Source organism: Bicyclus anynana, chromosome 7, assembly GCF_947172395.1.
Source record: "Bicyclus anynana chromosome 7, ilBicAnyn1.1, whole genome shotgun sequence".
Taxonomy (NCBI): domain Eukaryota; kingdom Metazoa; phylum Arthropoda; class Insecta; order Lepidoptera; family Nymphalidae; genus Bicyclus; species Bicyclus anynana.
The window spans coordinates 3,491,662-3,509,846 of NC_069089.1; the positions used below are offsets into that span (position 1 = coordinate 3,491,662).

Genomic DNA, 18,185 nt, shown 5'->3' on the forward strand with positions numbered 1-18,185 from the left:
ATTCAAATTACTTAATTAAGCAAGTCTAGACCACAGCATAAAAGATATTATTATAGAATTCTTTAACAAATGGAATAAGATAACTTTAATTTCTTAAAAGCTTGCATCTGTTGAAAGTGGTATCTTAACTTTGGACTGAACGTCGACTTTAATATCAACTGAGATTATCAAATTAATCTCAAGAAACTTTGCAAATGAGTACTTCTTAAATGACAGAAACTAGGGAGATTCGTTAGTTAGTTGAGGTTAGTTACCTAGTTGCTTTTCCTGCCTAATGAATAGGTGAACTTTTCCCGATTACTAGAACTCTGGTATATTATAATTTCCCGTCTTATTTCAACTCAACTTACTTCAACTTTTAGCGGTAAACTAATATTTTGTAGTTAAATTAGTTGAGAGGAATTACAGTACCTACTTTCTATTTTACATTTATGTAAATATATGTTTTCATAATCAAACAATTTTTTTCTATTTTTGGAACACTAGGCTAGGTACCACGATATTTAGCTTAAGTCCACCGATTAGCCAATCATCCTTATCATCGTCATATCACCCGAGGGACGTCCACTGCAGGACCCATATTCAAAATTTCGTAAATAGAAAGCTACATTATCAGCGAGCAATGGGCTATATTATATCCCTATATTCCCACGGAAAACCGCGGGAGGTCTACTACTCCGCAATAAAGCTATATGAGCCCCAATGCAGCTTTCTTTCTTTCTTTCTAATTCCAATAAACACAGTGGTATCAAACAAATCTAATTCATCATTACTAAGCTTAACATTGGCTTTTACTTGCTGGACGTTAGGTAGTGTAAATTTTATTCATTTTGTTTTATTCTTATTGAGCGCTAAATTATTAGCTTCAAACCAATGTACCACTTTCTTGATAGAGTTGTTTACATTATCATAATTAATTTCTCCTCTATTAATTTTAAACATAAGCGATGTGTCATCTGTAAACAAAACTATCTCCTGATTATCCTTATCAACAAGGGAGGTCACTAATATAAATGAGAAAAAGAAATGGTCCCAGTATAGATCCAATGATGGTCCCAGTATGAATTTCTTGTTTCCAAATACAAACAGTTGTACGTACCGTTATATCTCGAATCGTGGATTGCGTATTATTAATAACAAAGCTTGAACCGACTGTAAACTCCTTAGCATACAATATTCATTGCCCGTTTCGTTTACCTGAACTTCGGTCGTAATCCCCCGAGCTGGGTTATTTACTTCGACAGTTCAATCGATCGCGTTCACTGCAGATCCGAAGATGCCGCTCTCGAAGTCGAAACTAGATAGCGCGGAATTATGGGAAATGGGAACTGTTGATAAAAACAAACGAAACAAAATACTAACACTAACTTGTATCCGGCGAATGCGTGTTTTTAGTTGACAGTGACAGGCCAAGCAGAAGGCCCATATAGCATAGATAACAGAGCAATACTTTACAGGAGAAAAAACTCTAGTAGTAGTGTAGTCTATTACACTTTGCGGTGCTCCTTTATACAATTACTAGCTGACGCCGCGCGGTTTTACCCGCGTGGTTCCTGTTTCTGAAAAAATACGGGGATAATATATAGCCTATAGCCTTCCTCGATAAATGGGCTAACTAACACAGAAAGAATTTTCCAAATCGGACCAGTAGTTCCTGAGATTAGCGCGTTCAAACAAACAAACTCTTCAGCTTAAAATATTAGTATAGATTGGTGACAGGCACTTGTGCGAGTCTAAACGGATCTCTTAAACGTTAATTTCATAGTACCTAACGCAATAAGCTAAGCCTAACCGTTTTTCAGATATTTTCCATTTTGTATGCGTAGATTACTATGTAATGACCACTCCAGGATTAAACATCTTCGAATATGATGACGTTGTCAAACATAAGGAATCGTAAGAACTATTCCAAAAGTCCTTTGTGAAATGTTGCTATGATAGCAACACCTCACAAAGTGTAAAAAAATAACCCTTGAATATTGGTTTACTCACTAATTATTGTAATCGTTTTTTTTATTTTTTTTATTTAACTTACCCTGCCAGCAATGCTGTTAAACCACATAACACGTATCTAAGTGATTATTGAATTTTAACATTTACAATAATGAGCGTTGAAGTATACATTTATTTTAATTAATGGTCTTTTTTTCGGACACTGGACACTGGATTTTCAAAATTTTTTTATCACTAGAAAGCCACGTTATTTGTGAGTGTCATAAGCTATATTTTATCTCCGTATTCTTACGGAAACGGAAACCACGTCGGTGAAACGGCCGGGCGTCGGCTAATAAATAAAAAAATTGTTTAAAAAATTAATATTAAACGTCGTTTACACCTACAAAAGCCTTTTGTTAAGGTTTATAATCCCGGGGTTAGTAAATTCAGGGCAATGTAACGGAATCAAGTCTCGACTCATAAAATATGCAGTCTATTGACTACTGCGCACTGCGGCGGCGGCGGCAAATAACTGTGCGTGCCCCGGAACTTGCAGCTACCTCCGCTTACAGCAGCGACTTACTTGATCGAATATCGTCATCAACCCATATTCGGCTCACTGCTGAGCTCGAGTCTCAGTCGAAGTAATTTATTAATTTTTAACTTGAAATGCACAAATAACACTTTCACATGCACACACACACTCTCGCCTTTATAATGTTAATGTAACCAACATAAGATAAAATTAAAATCCGGGAGAACTAGAGTGGATCTTCATCTTTTTATATGAATAGGTAACTAATAGAGTCAACAAATGGCTATATTGCTTGATGGTATATAATTATGTAATAATAATAGCTATAAAACATTGGTTCCCAAAGTGGTCCAGGTAGTCCTCAAGGGTCTACGGGAGACTTAACAGGGGTCTACGGTGGCGTGGCAAAAAATGGAGGTTCGCGGTTCTTGAGCGGGGTTCCATAAATTTTCATCTAATTTATTTTTCAAATGTTAAATAAATTAACTATTAAGGTTCAAATGGGGCGTTTTCTAAATAAAATGAATGAGATTTTTTTGACTCTTTGTGCTGTGAGTACCTAGGTGTTAAAAAGTAATGTTTTTTGATTGGTCAAATTTTCTTTTTTACATCCACTTACAGCACAACAAATTAATTAATTCCAAAATCAAATATCACTTCTTTTTTCGAAAGCTGTTACGTAAAGTACCTACTTTTAGCCGCAGCGAAAGTACCTATATCTAGTTAATAATACATATTTTGTCAAATTTTGGGAAATGGTAGAAATGTAGCCGCAGGGACCACCGGGAGCAGTTAGCTAGCTAGTTAAAGTGGTCTATGAGTAAAAGGACAAGATATAATATTATACGAAGTTACGGACCAAAACTAAAAATAACCTAACTTCAACAAAATATAAACACGAAATGACAGTCCGCTACAACAATGACAGTTGGCAACGCTAAATCCTTAACCAAACCAAATCCTAACAAACTGACGCTGTAATCCAAAACCGTAAATACAATCGGGCCAAAATCTTTGTTTACACATATAAATCGCAATTCACATCGAGCCAACAATACCGGGTTTCAAAACCTCCAAACCTAAAGTCAAACAAATGTACATTAAGCTTCGAAACTAGCTCAAACTAGCTCAAACTCAGCCGAGCACGCACTACTGTTTGCTTTGACGACACCGCAGCTAAAGCTAACGTGAAATCGCACTACGGATATGTCGCGCGGGTAAAACTTTTGTTTTCCAACGCGTCTTCAGTTTAAAATGTTATACAATGTGTACCGTCATAATCAACATCCATTAAAGTATGTTCATCATCATCATCATATCAGCCGATGGACGTCTATTGCATGACATAGGCCTTTTGTAGGGACTTTCAAACATCACGATACTGAGCCACCTGCATCCAGCGAATCCCTGCGACCCCCCACCATCTGACTGATGACATCAAGTGATTCGCTTGGGGTCGACCAACACTGCGCTTTTAAGTGCGGGGTCGCCATTCCAGCACTTTGGGACCCCAACGTCCATCGGCTCTTCAAACTATGTGATCCGCCCATTGCCACTTTAGCTTCGCAACTCGTTGAGCTATGTCGGTGACTTTGGTTCTTCTGCGGATCTCCTCGTTTCTGATTCGATGTTTGATCAATCATAATTTTATGGCTAAACTTTGATAAAATGATTGATTTTTAAGCACATTGGAACAATTTCTATTTTCATACAGGCAGGCAGAAGCTGATCCAAGTTAATAAATGTATGTCATGACCCCAACAAGTCATACTCAATGTACAGAAAGGTAAAGCAACTAATGAGCATATAGGAAACGCAAAAGAACTAGAACCATGTAGTCATTACCTAAACAAGCTCGCTCAGAAAATGTTGATTTACCCTTATTATAATATAAATACTGAGCCAAAGTTAGCGAACGGGAATGAGCCAGGCCGCAGTGAATTTAGCTCCAACTCGATAGGAAATTGAATTCCAACCACATACTGCGTTGTGCCATTATGTATTTTACATACCGTTATTGACTTTATGTATCCATTCTAATATGCTACGCCTCATCTCGCTCTATTATCTTCGTTTGTGCTATAATATCAGTTTGATATGCTGATGTGGAGATATTGATTGAGTACTTTGAATTTGAACTTTGTCAGCTTATTTGTAGGTTTGATTTTGATATACTTGGTTAGTTCATTTCCCAACTTAAATGAATACATTTTTTCAATTGATTCAAGTCTGGCATGATGGCAGGCTTCCATAGACAGTGCCAAAAACATGCTGCTAAACGATTTAGCGTTAGGTATTATGTGGAGAAACCCTCAAATAAATAATTCGTACCTACTCCAAGATAAAGTTCAAGATTTCCTAAAAGTGTCAAAGATGAAATCATCTTCCAAGTAAAAATGATGTCATGTTTGACACTTTTGGGAAATCTTGAAATAACTACTCCAGCTGGTCTCTAAGTAAATTAGATGATCCTCTGATATTCCTTTTATTTTTTTACAATTCTAATATACATTAGTCTATCAATATTTTCGAATGCTTTCCATGTTTGAGGTGATGGATCAGACTCAGATAGTTGATCAGTGTTTCTAGTTCTTATCTAGCACCTCGCTGCTTTATATTAATCACTCTTCTCAGACAAGGCTCGTTTGGACCAGCCTATCATTTCTATTAGGTAGATATCTACGAGAACTGTGATAACCCAGTATTGGATATAATCTCTGCCTCCGATTCCGGAGGGTGTGGGGTCGAATCCGGTCCGGGCATGCACCTCTAATTTATCAGTTGTGAGCATTTTAAGCAATTAAATATCACGTATCTCAAACGGAAACGGAAACCTGCATACCAGAGAATTATCTTAATTCTCTGTGTGTGTAAAGTCTGCCAATCCGTATTGGGCCAGCGTGGTATAGGCCAATAGTCCTATTGGCCTAACCTCTCTCATTCTGAGAGGAGACTCGAGCTCAGCAGTGAGCCGTATATGGGTTGATGACGAGATATCTACATAAAAATTATGTGAATACATAATTATCTTCGTATTGACGATCTAATAATACTTTTCATTGACTAAAATATTTTTGACTGTCTTTAATATTCTGTTTTGTCGCAGGTGGCATGGATCCACATAGACCGGCAGATGATCCTCACGATCCACCGGCACGTCATCACGCGGCTGGCTCGCTTCAGCGTGTCGCACGACAACGCCATGACTTGGCTGCTGCACGTCAGCCAAGTGCAGCAAGAGGACCGCGGGTACTACATGTGCCAAGTCAACACTAACCCGATGATCAGCCAAGTCGGATACCTCCAAGTTGTCGGTAAGAATTAAATTACTCCATCATCATTATCAGCTGTCGCACGACAACTCCATGACTTGGCCGCTGCACGTCAGCCAAGTGCAGCAAGAGGTCCGCGAGTACTACATATTGTGCCAAGTCAACACTAACCCGATGATCAGCCAAGTTCTCCAAGTTGTAGGTAAGAACTAAATTATCCCATCACCACTAATTTTAATTTTTAATAGCCCCCTACAGGACCAGGCCTCTTCACTTATATGTGGATATGGAGATGAACCCACCACACTACTCCAATGTGGATTGGTGGATGGGGTTTGTTCTCGAGATAAAGGAAAAGGAACTTCTACTCGTGAAAATTTAAGTAAAACTCAAAAAATTTAATTTATTTATTTTAAAATTACTCTTAAAGATTCAGAGGGCTTCATAAATAAATGATATTATTTCAAGTTATGTTTGCACTGTATTTGCACCATTATATCACAGTTATAAACTATTTTAACTTAATTAGGATAACACGGAGGTATGCTACGGAAATCAATAAATTAATTGATTAATTAACATTATGATTTAGCGAACGTAGTTCATAACTCAATATTATTAATATTATCTGTGTCAAAATTTATCACGCTAATTGATTTACTGTCACTAATGATAAACATACGTTGTTTGTTTCATACTAGTAATCGCCCTGCGGTTTTACCGGCGTAGGACCCGTTCCCGTGTGAATATGGGGATTAAAAAAGAAATAAAAATAAAAAAAAAACCTTTCAAAAAACAAGGCTTTATTATTCAAATAAAGCCTTGCGTTAAAATGAAAAACAAAAAAAAATACTAAAAATTTTTTTAAACCTTTTGTATCTACTCATAAAGTTATTACGAGTTAAGGTTGTGATAGCTCTGCCTTCGATTCGGAGTGCCTAGGTTCGAATCCGGTCCTGGCCACCAGAAAGCACCTCCAACTTTTCAGTTAAGAAATTAAATATCATGTGTCTCAAACGGTGAAGGAAAAACATCGTGAGAAAACATACATACCTGAGAATTTTCTTAATTCTCTAGTTCTATTATATTCTGTTATGGACTCTACCTAACCCCTCTTATTCTAAGAGGAAACTCGTGGTCGTGCCGAAAATGGGTTGCTAATGAAGAAAGTCATTTGACGGCCTCCGTGGCGCAGTGGTATGTGCGGTGGATTTGTAACTCAAATTATATATAAATTGGAAAAATTATAAGTTATGTATAAATTTGATTATATAAGCTACCTTATAAACTAAATCACAATTTAATACTTTTTTGTTTTATATTTAATTTTTAATTTTAATAGTTTATTTAATTTAATTAATTTTTATAGTTTTTAATTGTACTTGTACTGCAGCTAAAAATATTGTAATCTTCGTTCGTGAAGAGATGGTGGTTGTAACACAAAATCTTTTATAGATTTTAGCACAACTGCCGTTTCAACCTATTCTGTATAAAAATGTTTTTTGCTCAATAAATCATTTATTTATTCATTTACAAGACGGAGGTCCTGGGTTCGATCCCCGGCTGGGCCGATTGAGGATTCCTTAATTGGTCCAGGTCTGGCTGGTACCGCCAAGCGATTTAGCGTTCTGGTACGATGCCGTGTAGAAACCGAAAGGAGTGTGGATTTTCATGCTCCTCCTAACAAGTCAGCCCGCTTCCATCTTAGAATGCATCATCACTTACCATCAGGTGAGATTGTAGTCAAGGGCTAACTTGTAAAGAATAAAAAAAATTATAATAATTTACATGATAAGAACGGACGCCCGCATGGAATTTAGTTTTTCACAAATCCCGTTGAAACCATAGATTTATCCGGGATGAAAAGTAGCCTATATGTTAATCCAGAGTAAACTCTATTTCCATTCCAAATTTTAGGTCGCTTCAGAAGCCATAGCACAAAGGATAAACAAACACACACATTTACAAACTTTCGCCTTTATAATATTAGTGGGATAAAAGCTTGTCACAAGATTTATTTGGCTAGATAAACAAGTAATTTAAATAACTTGATGTATTTAATTTACTTGGCTATGATATTTTCCGAACTAAGGAAACACGAGTAGGTACTACTTAAAGCTCGCGCTACGGTAAAGATGTAGTTATCTAATGCTTTTCTTTACTGAAATTTTAAAATTGCTGTAACAGCCAAGAGATAGCTTTTAAACATATTTCTGTATAGCTGATGTTTACAGTTCGTTTCATGAAGATGGTGCTGGTGACAATTCGTTTCACTCTTGAAAGTTTTTTACGATATACTATAATAGTACATATTATAAACGTCATAAAGGCGCACTTCACCGTACCCATGCTATCTGAAAAACGCTTAAGTTTCACATACAAATCTCTACTTCTTTTAAACTGACTTAAAAAAAGAAGGGGGTTATCAAGTTGATTAGTATGTTTTTTTTTTATACGTACACCGATTATTCCAAAATCAAATCGATTTACAAAAAAATAATATTATCTATTTTTTTTATTCTTTACAAGTAAGTCCTTGTATACAAACTCACCTGATGGTAAGCGATGATGCATTCTAAGATGAGAGCGGTCTGACTTGTTAGGAGGTGGATTAAAATCCACACCTTTCGGTTTCTACACGACATCGTACTGGAACGCTAAATCGCTTGACATAAAACTTCAATCCGCCCAGCCGGGGATCGAACCCAGGACCTCCGTCTTGTAAATGCACCGCGCATACCACTGCGCCACAGAAGCCACCCACTCTTTATGAAGTAATGTTTAGTTAATGGTGGTACAACAATTTATTCAAAGTTAACTAACGTCGGATAAATAGTTAAACATTTTCTAAACTTTTCGCGCAAAGTGTAAAGACTTTACTTGTCGAAGGTTATTTAAATATTAAGCTAAGCCTTATTAAATATGAAAACGCCTATAGCAGTTTTACAGTGAAAATTTTTGCCGAATTCCGAGAACGTAGAACGTGCCTCCCAAACGACCGATTAGGGGTTACGCCCTCCCCTCCTGTACTACCACAATGTCTAACAAACTTTTAAGTGGAAATTAAAAGGAGGGTCCGTATCACTTCTTAACCGTTGCGCGTTGCAGATGTTTTTATATCGACCCCACAAACCCCGACAAGTGGCAGTTAAGACTGTTTCGACCCTCATCTAGGGTTTTATTGGCTTTGGGATTATTGATTTACTGGAGTTTTTTTAAATGAGCTACACTAATATTATAGGAGTTTATTTTGTTTATTGTGAAATTAGCAATGTATGCGATGTCATACTGCCGGAGATCAAATAACGAAAGAGAGAGGAGATTAAGCAAAGTAAATCCAAGGACCAGCGTATACCGTAAAGCGTAGCGCAACGTAGCGTAGCATGGTGTAGCAAAGCGTAGCGAAACGTAGCGTAGCGTAGGTAAGCAAAGTAACACTAAAAAGGCTCAATTTAGAATTATTGAACCGATATGGCTGAATTTGAAATGGAGATAGGTTATTATAGCTTAGAAAAGGACGGATTCCGCTAATCATTTAATAGAGACAAAGAGCTTATTTTCGTATTTTTTGCTTGGAAAGCGCTTAAGCATACTTGAAATAAAAGATTCAAAGTTTGTAAGAAAATTAGTGAGTGTACCGTCTGTACAGACTACAGATAATAGCTCATAGCTATACGTGTACGTGGATATGACCTCTGCCTTCGATTTGAGGGTGCAGGTTCAAATCCGGTCCAGGGCATGAATCTCAAACTTTTCAATTATGTGCATTTTAAGAAATAAAATATTATGCGTACCAAACGGTGAAGGAAAAACTTTGTGAAGAAACCTGCATAATGCATATTCTAAGTAATTATCCACATCTATGAAGTGTTGGACTATTAACTGAAGACTCGTGCTCAACAGTGACCCGAATATGGGTTGTCATTGATGATGATACGAAGATCAGATAAAATTTAGCCAAATATGTTATTAATGAAACCGTTTTTGAAATGCCAGTCCTTCCAACTTGTGGATCATAATAATATGTAATCTGAATGTAGTTTCTAAGTTCACATATTCCGCAAATATTCCCGTACGTACCGCAAACTCGTTATTGTACTGTAACTGCCGGAATATCACGTCCCCTAAGAATTTAAACTTGCCGAGATTTTCATTCGTAGAACTTTAAGCAGCGATGTGGGGGGGATAAAGGGGGATAAAAGGCTAAATTTTATCAAGTTTCAAATTTTAAATTCCATCCGACATCCGGTGAGCCCCCGTTACGCGGGGTTGTATCAAATGCGAATTTGTTTTGAGCGCATTCATTTATTCAAACTGTGTGCATTGTGCAATTGCAATACTTTGAAACATTGAAACTATTTGCTATTAACTTAGTTTCGAATTGTGAGAGTATTTCTAAGCCTGTTTAGAAGTAGAAGTTTTTCGAAACGAAAAATTTTTTCAGTCTTTTACTAAGTTTTTTTTTTAGTTGGGAAATATAAAATATTACTTTAATATTTTTACATATAAATAAAGGTATTTATATGGTTTGGAAGTCTCTACAAAAGGCCTTTGTCCTGCAGTAGACATCCATCGGCTGATATGATGATGATGAAGATATCTCATTCTTACAGCCTATTTACCGTTTGACTGATACTCAGATAATTATGATCATCAATCCCGTCACGATTAAGTTCTTTACTATGTTAATAACAATTCATAAATGTCAATAAAATGAAATAAATTTATTTTGAAATATTTCAAGAATAACTTTGAGATAGATTTGTGATAAGAGTTATTGTTTAACAATTATCGCACTCGCAATTTAAGAATAAAAATGTAAAATAATATGTAACTAATTGAATGTAAGAGTAATAATATCTTTTAAAAAAAATTCAACTGACTTAAAGAATGAACTTAAAACATTCAGTTTTTTTTTGTATTTTATAGTAATCATATTGTTCCAAGTGGGACGTCTGTCGCTAGAAGAGAGTATCCGTATTCAGACGTAAATAAATCCCTCTGGGAAAACTAAAGTATTGGTTTCGCAGTTCCGATAGCTTTCTCCTTTTTAAATTTTAAAAATCTCAATTAGTTTTTAAAATATTTTTAGTATTTTTTTTTTTAACTTTTGCAATCTTAACTTAGATTTTCTTTTTTCAAAAATCATCCACATTTTTCTTAGTCTTAAATTATTTTCAACAGTTTTATAGTTTTTTTAAATAAATGTAGGTAGGGGATTGGGGGGCTAGTTTTAACAGAGGTAGGTATTAACAAGCCTCTAGCTACTAAAGTATACACAACAAAGTGCCAACTTCAATGTTTTTAATTCGGGTGATGCTAACGAACAAGTCACTGTACATCAATTGCTTACTTGCCGTGGTTGCTGGGTGCAAAAGCGCTGGTAAGCACGTTTAGTTTGACCAATAACATCAAAACACAGCGTTCCTTTTAAATAATACGTTTTAGAGTCCCCCAGGGAGTGTAATTTCAGCGTGGATTAATAAAATAAATAGAGTTGGACGGGCACGGTAAATCTCTGGCATTTGCGGCTCCGCGACCGACCGCCACTGCACCGAATTATTTTAGTTAATTAGCCATCAATATTGGAATTTAACCCGAGGCTATATTTTAGACTGTAATTAACAGCTTTGTGATGAGTAAATCAAGTTGCTCGCTCATTGTTGTTGCGAGTGATTGTGCTACACGGAATAACAATGCATCGCCATTTAAATTATACAAAGCACTGAAACTAGCTGACGTCACGCGGTTTTACTCACGTACTTTCGGTTCCTGTGGGAATACGGCGATAAAATATAGCCTATGATACTCAGAAATAACGTGGCTTTCTATTGGTTTTTTTATTGGTTAAAGGCTTTCTATTGGTTAAAGGGTTTTTAAAAACGGTTCAGTAGATCTACAAAGTCATAAGCTTGCAAACTCTACATTTTTATAATATTAGTAGGTATATAGATAAAATATGTACAAAACGCTGATAGGAATAAATTAAATAAATAAATTACCTGCGAAAAATACTCAATTTCATTATAGCTAGTTTCCGTTTTAAGCCCAAGAATTTTTAGGGCTATAAAATTGAATAAAATAAAAAAATTCATATTATTTTGTAACCAAATAACAAAAAACAAGGTATTTAAGAAACGGCGGTGAAATTTTTGAATTAAGTTTACTGTGTCATGTGGGGCTCAGTATGAAAGGGCTTCATAGGAACTACTATTTTTACGATGTTCTCGATTTATGATGAAGAATGGAAGAATAAAGATTTTGTACGGAACCCTTGATGAGCGAGTCCGACACGTACCTACTCATCCGGTTTTATTGTGATGGCAAGAATTTATGTCATAAAAATAGTTGACATGACTTCCGGGCTTAGAAAATTAATCTATTTTAACCTATAAGGAGAAAATTCTTTGCGAAGTAATAATGGATAAGCCAATTTAAAAATAATCATAAAATCATAAAAAAAAATCATAGAATCGAATTTCTGAAACATAATATACATTAATGACTTTATAATTGTAGCCATGTTGGCGGTTTGTGTTAAATTTTAATTTGTTGTTTTGTCAACAGTACCACCCAACATATTAGACGAAGAGAGCACGCAGTCGGTAGTGGCAGTGCGGGAGAATCAGAACACAAGCCTGGTGTGCAAGGCCGATGGATTCCCCACACCCAAGATTATGTGGCGGAGAGAAGATGGCCAGCCCATATCAGTAGATAGGAGAAAGAAAGGTAACTAGAGTTCTCTCTTATATTAACGACAAAATATGTAAAAGTAAAAAGTACGAAATATGATCATCTAAAATGCGTGAAATGTATGATTTAGTTTTTTTTATATATGAAAGGTGACTTATGGTGGAGTGTCCTTAGACATATTTGATGAAAATCGGTTGAGCCGTTTAAAAGTTCTGGGAGTTGAAAGTGGGGAAGAATAACCGAATGTCTGCAAGTATACTCGAGTGGGGTCTCAAATGAAAGCGCACTGAAAGAGAATATTGATGACTTGATTGAGAGTGTAATTAATAATCTAGGACTTGAAACCCGTAATAATTTGATACTTTTCATATTGTCTTGTATGTCCAGGCAAGGAATTAAAGTAAAGTGGGATTTTAGTCAGTAGAAGTCCAACAAAACCTCCTTGTCTCCCGATAGAGTGAAACTGTACAAATAATATCTTATACGTACCCGAAAATGAATACATTTTCGTAATAAAAGCTCTTTGTTAAATGCTACATGAATTTATAGTGAAGTTAGCATTAATTCGCTGTTAGTAGAGGCACTAAATCCCTGTTTTATGAATCGGCCCATGTTGACATGGTAATTAAACGGGTAAATCTATTCTAATCCCTGCGACCGTGGGGTGCGGTCCAAGGAAAATTAAACGTTTTTATGTGAATAAGCTAAATTAATACGGAAATTAACTTCAATGTGCTGTTGTTTAATTAGTAGTCCGCTGTTCTATTCATTAAAGTTATTCTAAATACAAAAAAGCAAAATCATAAACTTTTTTTTTAGTCAAAAGCTTCTGTAGTCTGGCAAGTTTGTTGATGACACTCTCATGATATGCGGGCGATAGGGGGAAAGACTATGGCGGTGTGAAAACGTGCGTGCGGGGATGTGACGTGCATCAGTCGTGGGTTTTTCATTCATCGCTACACGCCCGCCAGCCCGCGCGCAACATCGGGAGTGTTACGAAGTTGCCAAGCTATAGATAACAATTAAAACCAAGTTGTTTCGAGTAGATGGACATTTTTTGAAAATAAACACCCCGTGTTTTCATTTGCGTACTTTGTTGCCGAGAGAATACGGGGATAAAGTGTATGTATATGTTACTCGATGAAGATGTAGCTTTCTAATGGCGAAAGATTTTTTTACATCGTTCGAGTAGTTTTTAAGATAAATTGTAACAAACAAATATAAAATCAAATCCCACCTCTTTTTAACATTACTTTTGATTTAAATTCTCGAAATCGCGAATTAAAATACACAAACGTACTAACACAGCATTTCAAATAAAATGTTAAGGATGATGTAATGATGATGATAAATATCCACGTGGCTTTGCCCCCTTTTGTCCAGAGCGTGCGAGCCCTTTAGACCTCATTCGCCGCTCTCACAAAAGCCCCCAAATTGAGTTTAATTTTAAAAGCGATTTTCTTTCAGCGGCCGAAATGAACGTGTGTCGGTGAGACCCGCTAATTGAGTGTGACCCTCTCTTGAAGCTGTCACTCACAGTCGCCATGATTATTTTTCAGAGGACCGCTGATCACAGACGTTTTTAATTACTCCCCAAATTGAACTCTCGGGGTCGGTTCACACTTGTCCGGACACGCAATAATTATGTTCCGGGAAATGTTTATTTTATGCATTTGAAGCTGTCTAATTGACTCTCTAGCGATTATTGTAGGAACCAAGTTCTTTTACTTTGACTAACAGTAGAGTGAACTAGCAGAAATTGACAATTGAAAAAAATATTTTTTTTTTTTTATAAAAAATCGTAAAACGCTCACAATTTCAGAGTAAGAGTAGACCTTAGACCTGCAATGCTACACTATCTAATGACGGGAAATGTTAGTTACTTACTAATTTTCTCTTTCATTTATATATTAATCTTTTTTTTAATTATTAACAATGTTGATATAAAAATAAAATACAAAGCACTATTAAAAATATATAAAAAAAATTAACCCTTCCGCTGCGGGACTCAAATAGTGCCCAGTTATCAGTTATATGTTGCTTACTTATCTATAATCATACATTTTTGATATATTTAATTTTATTTACTAGTATTTAATTAACGACATTCAGAAAATTAAAAAGAAAATGTATTTTTGTAAAAATCCGTCTGCAAAATTTTAGTTTTTCTGTGAACAACATATTTTTGGTCTGTTCCGTTCAGAAATACCGAACTTGTGTAGAGGCACCCTGAATTTTGGATTGTGAAAATCCTTTGTTGGGTTTAATCCATCGAGTTTTTTTTTGTGAACACGTTAATGGAAAGATTTCTTTGAAAGGCAATGAAAGCCTTCGCGATTTAAGATCATAATGGAACACATGCCTCACTTTTCTCGCTCGAGTTGTGAAGGACTTATTTATAGTGTACCTCTTTCACAATTCACATTCTTAAAGTATTTTTTTTTGGTAAGAACTTTTTGTCGATGCTGAAAATTAGGCGTAAGCGATATCATAAAGAAGACCCCTTCAGAATTTGACTTCTATGATATAATCAGGTATACTTTGATGGAATTCAGTACTTCTGTAGGTACTTGTATTGTTTACCTGATAGAGTTTAGTATATTTTTCATTACTTATGACTGAGTAATTGAGTATATTAATTATTATGTTTATAGTTGTAAAGGGCATGTAGAAGATCTAGTCTGAAAATATTATTGTAATTCGTGTCTATGGAATTGAACCGATAATTATTATTTACATATGTAAGGTTGTGAGACGTGCGTTTGCTTCTGTATGCGTGTTTAACTGTGCGTTTGCATTTGCTTGAACATATGCGTTTGGGGAATTGAGAACTTAGAATACTAACGCTCTCCACATCATGGCCATTATCTGATGATGCCTCAAAGCCGATTTCGGCTACAGCGACGCTTCAGACTCCTCAAATCAGGGTAAGGAACTCGGATGTATAGTTCTCTAGTGTGCTTTCCAGTGACTAATGTACCCTATTTTGGCCTTAAAAGTGCGACTACATAGGGCACAGGTTAGCACACCATCACAGTAATTGTATGGAATTGCGGCAGGTGGACGAAGCTTAAGATCATCTCGCTGCCGATCTAAGTCGAGTCGACGATGTTGTTCAAACTCCTTTGTCTTGTCTTTCACCGTTTGTCTCCACCTTGCACAATTTGTAGTCATGTCCTCCCAACGCGAGGGATTTATATTACAACGTATTATCTATAACTCAATCAGCACACACCCAAAACGTGCTTTGCATGTGTGTGTGTGTTTGTATATCATTTTCGTTTACGTGAGATTTGTGGGTGACTTCCATAAGCGTGTGCGTTCGATTGAGCGTCTGCGTGGATGATTGAACTTAAAGCTTTCGTAGTTACACTAATGCTCTTAATTTCCGCCTACTCTTACTCGAGTGAATGAAATGAATGAAAATATACTTTATTGTACACCACACAGAAACATACGATACAGAAAAATAATGGAAAGAAAGAAAAATGCACAATAGGCGGCCTTATCGCTAAAAAGCGATCTCTTCCAGGCAACCTAACGAAGAAACTAATAATAAAAATTATAAAGATATAGGCTAGGGTGTACAGAGGTAATATATAAAAGAAAATAACGCATAAAAAAGAAAATAGTTAAATACTTATGTAACAAAATACTAAGAAATATCAACATATATAATATACAATACGATACATATACCATATAATACAAATTGTATATTTACAATATTTATACATACGTATACGAGTATATATATAAATATAGATATATAATAAATATAAATGTATAAACATGTAAATATATATATATATATAAACATGTCATAAACACAACAAACCATGACGATAATTATTAAAAAAAAAAAAAAAAAATACAAAATTTAAGGTGGAAAGTAATGTTTACCAATGAGCCCCTTGAATATCGGTAAAGATTTCGCACGTCTGATATCAGGAGGGAGAGAGTTCCACAGCCTTACGGATTCGACAGCAAAGGATCTAGAGAAAAAAGAAGTACTATGAGTGGGAATTTTTAAGATAAGGTTATCGTCAGAACGGAGTGAACGACAGTGAGTATCACTAAGAAACTCAAACCGTTCTTTCAGATAAAAAGGAGTATAGTGATGGAAAAGAACAGAGTATAAAAGAGACAGAATATGAGTATTCCTGCGAAGACGAATCGGAAGCCACTTGAGCTTAGTCCGAAATTCAGAAATGTGGTCATATTTTCGAAGTCCAAATATGAACCGAATGCAGAGATTTTGAATACGCTCAAGTTTATTAAATTGCTCAATAGTTAAATCTAGATAGCAAGTATCAGCATAATCAAGAATTGGTAAAAGGAGAGATTGAGCCAACGTAATTTTAGTAGGTATAGGCAGGAAGTTACTGAGACGTCGCAAAGAATGTACTGCTGCAAACATCTTCCTGCTCACTTCGCTAACCTGAGGGACCCAGGAGAGATATTTATCAAATACAACACCTAGATTTCGTACTGTATCGCTAAATGGTAGTTGAACTCCATCAAAAACAACAAAAGGAAGTGTTGTCCAGTTAATACGGGCAATTAACGGACGGAACGGGAGTGGTTAACTCTTTGATCATAATTATCATCAAAGAGTACATTATGACTGTTAGCCTTGAGAATCATTATAATTCATATAACTCATAAGGTCAACAGTCATCACCTTTTTTATACTTTAATTATCTGCCTTGGTATTTGCGATGAGACTCTCAACCCTTGTTTGGTATAATACGAGGCCGGGTTTTTATTGAACGTTTAATGGAAGTGTTCGCTGCGAGTGGATGAAAGCGTTTGCGATTTAAGACTGGAGGAACGTTTGACTCCATTCCCCCGCTCGAGGCGTTTTAAGAGTCCATTCATTAGATGATTTTACAATTTCATCCCCAGTAAGGCCCGTTTGCCGGCGGATTACCGTCTATCCGTTGCTTCGGCAACCCGGAATAAGATATCAGGGTCGAATTTGTTGTTTGGGCTTTTCAAATTTACGTTTGTTTATTTGGTTTTCTGTTTATACAGTGTTTTTATATTCATTAGATTTGCGTCAATCTTTTTTATGCAAACTATTATTAAAGAAACAATTATAATTATTTATTAGATGATGACAGATTCTGTAGGGAGACTTCAATGTGCAAATTCATCATCATCGTCATTTTAAGCCGTCTATTGTTATTGTCCTCATATAACTGCGAAATACCACAGTCTTTAGTGAAGATCGACCAACAATGCGCTTTCCAGTTCCATACTAACATCTTGGGATTCCAACGTCGGCTTGCAACTTATGCTTCCATATTAAATACAGCTGATTCATATTATAAGTTAAGTCATGCTATATAGACACGCTATGCACTTCAAAACGGAGTAAAATTTACAATTAAAATGTTAAACACACATTAACATAATGAAAATTCTTCCTCGCCAAGCATATTTCGAGAGGGCCGTGTTTTTACATACTGTGTGTTTTATCATAAAGATGACGTCATTTAGGAGCGAAGTAAAGTAACTTCTCAGTAATATTACGGAGCGAAGGGAAAATGAAAGATGGTTCTGTTTCTGTTTATACGGGAATGTATCTGACGAGCGAACTGGGTAGCTCGGGGAATGAAACAACTTTGTATCTGACTTCGGAATTAAAATGTCTTATTTCAGGTCTTTCTGTATACACTGAAATTATGTTACACTTTACTCTAAAGTAAAAGGATGTAGGTCGTGGAAAGCCCGCGACTTCGTCC

The 18,185-nt window shown here is 35.9% G+C and overlaps 1 protein-coding gene across 2 annotated transcripts in view; it reads left to right on the top strand.

Moving 5' to 3' along the window:
- The window catches only part of LOC112049469 (lachesin), a 100,337-nt gene that overhangs the window by 54,244 nt on the left and 27,908 nt on the right, over window positions 1–18,185 (top strand). For both annotated transcript variants that reach the window (XM_052882533.1, XM_052882534.1), the window contains exons 4-5: window positions 5,577–5,784; window positions 12,310–12,471. In XM_052882533.1, coding sequence (XP_052738493.1) covers window positions 5,577–5,784; window positions 12,310–12,471 — 370 coding nt within the window. The remainder of the gene's footprint in view (window positions 1–5,576; window positions 5,785–12,309; window positions 12,472–18,185) is intronic.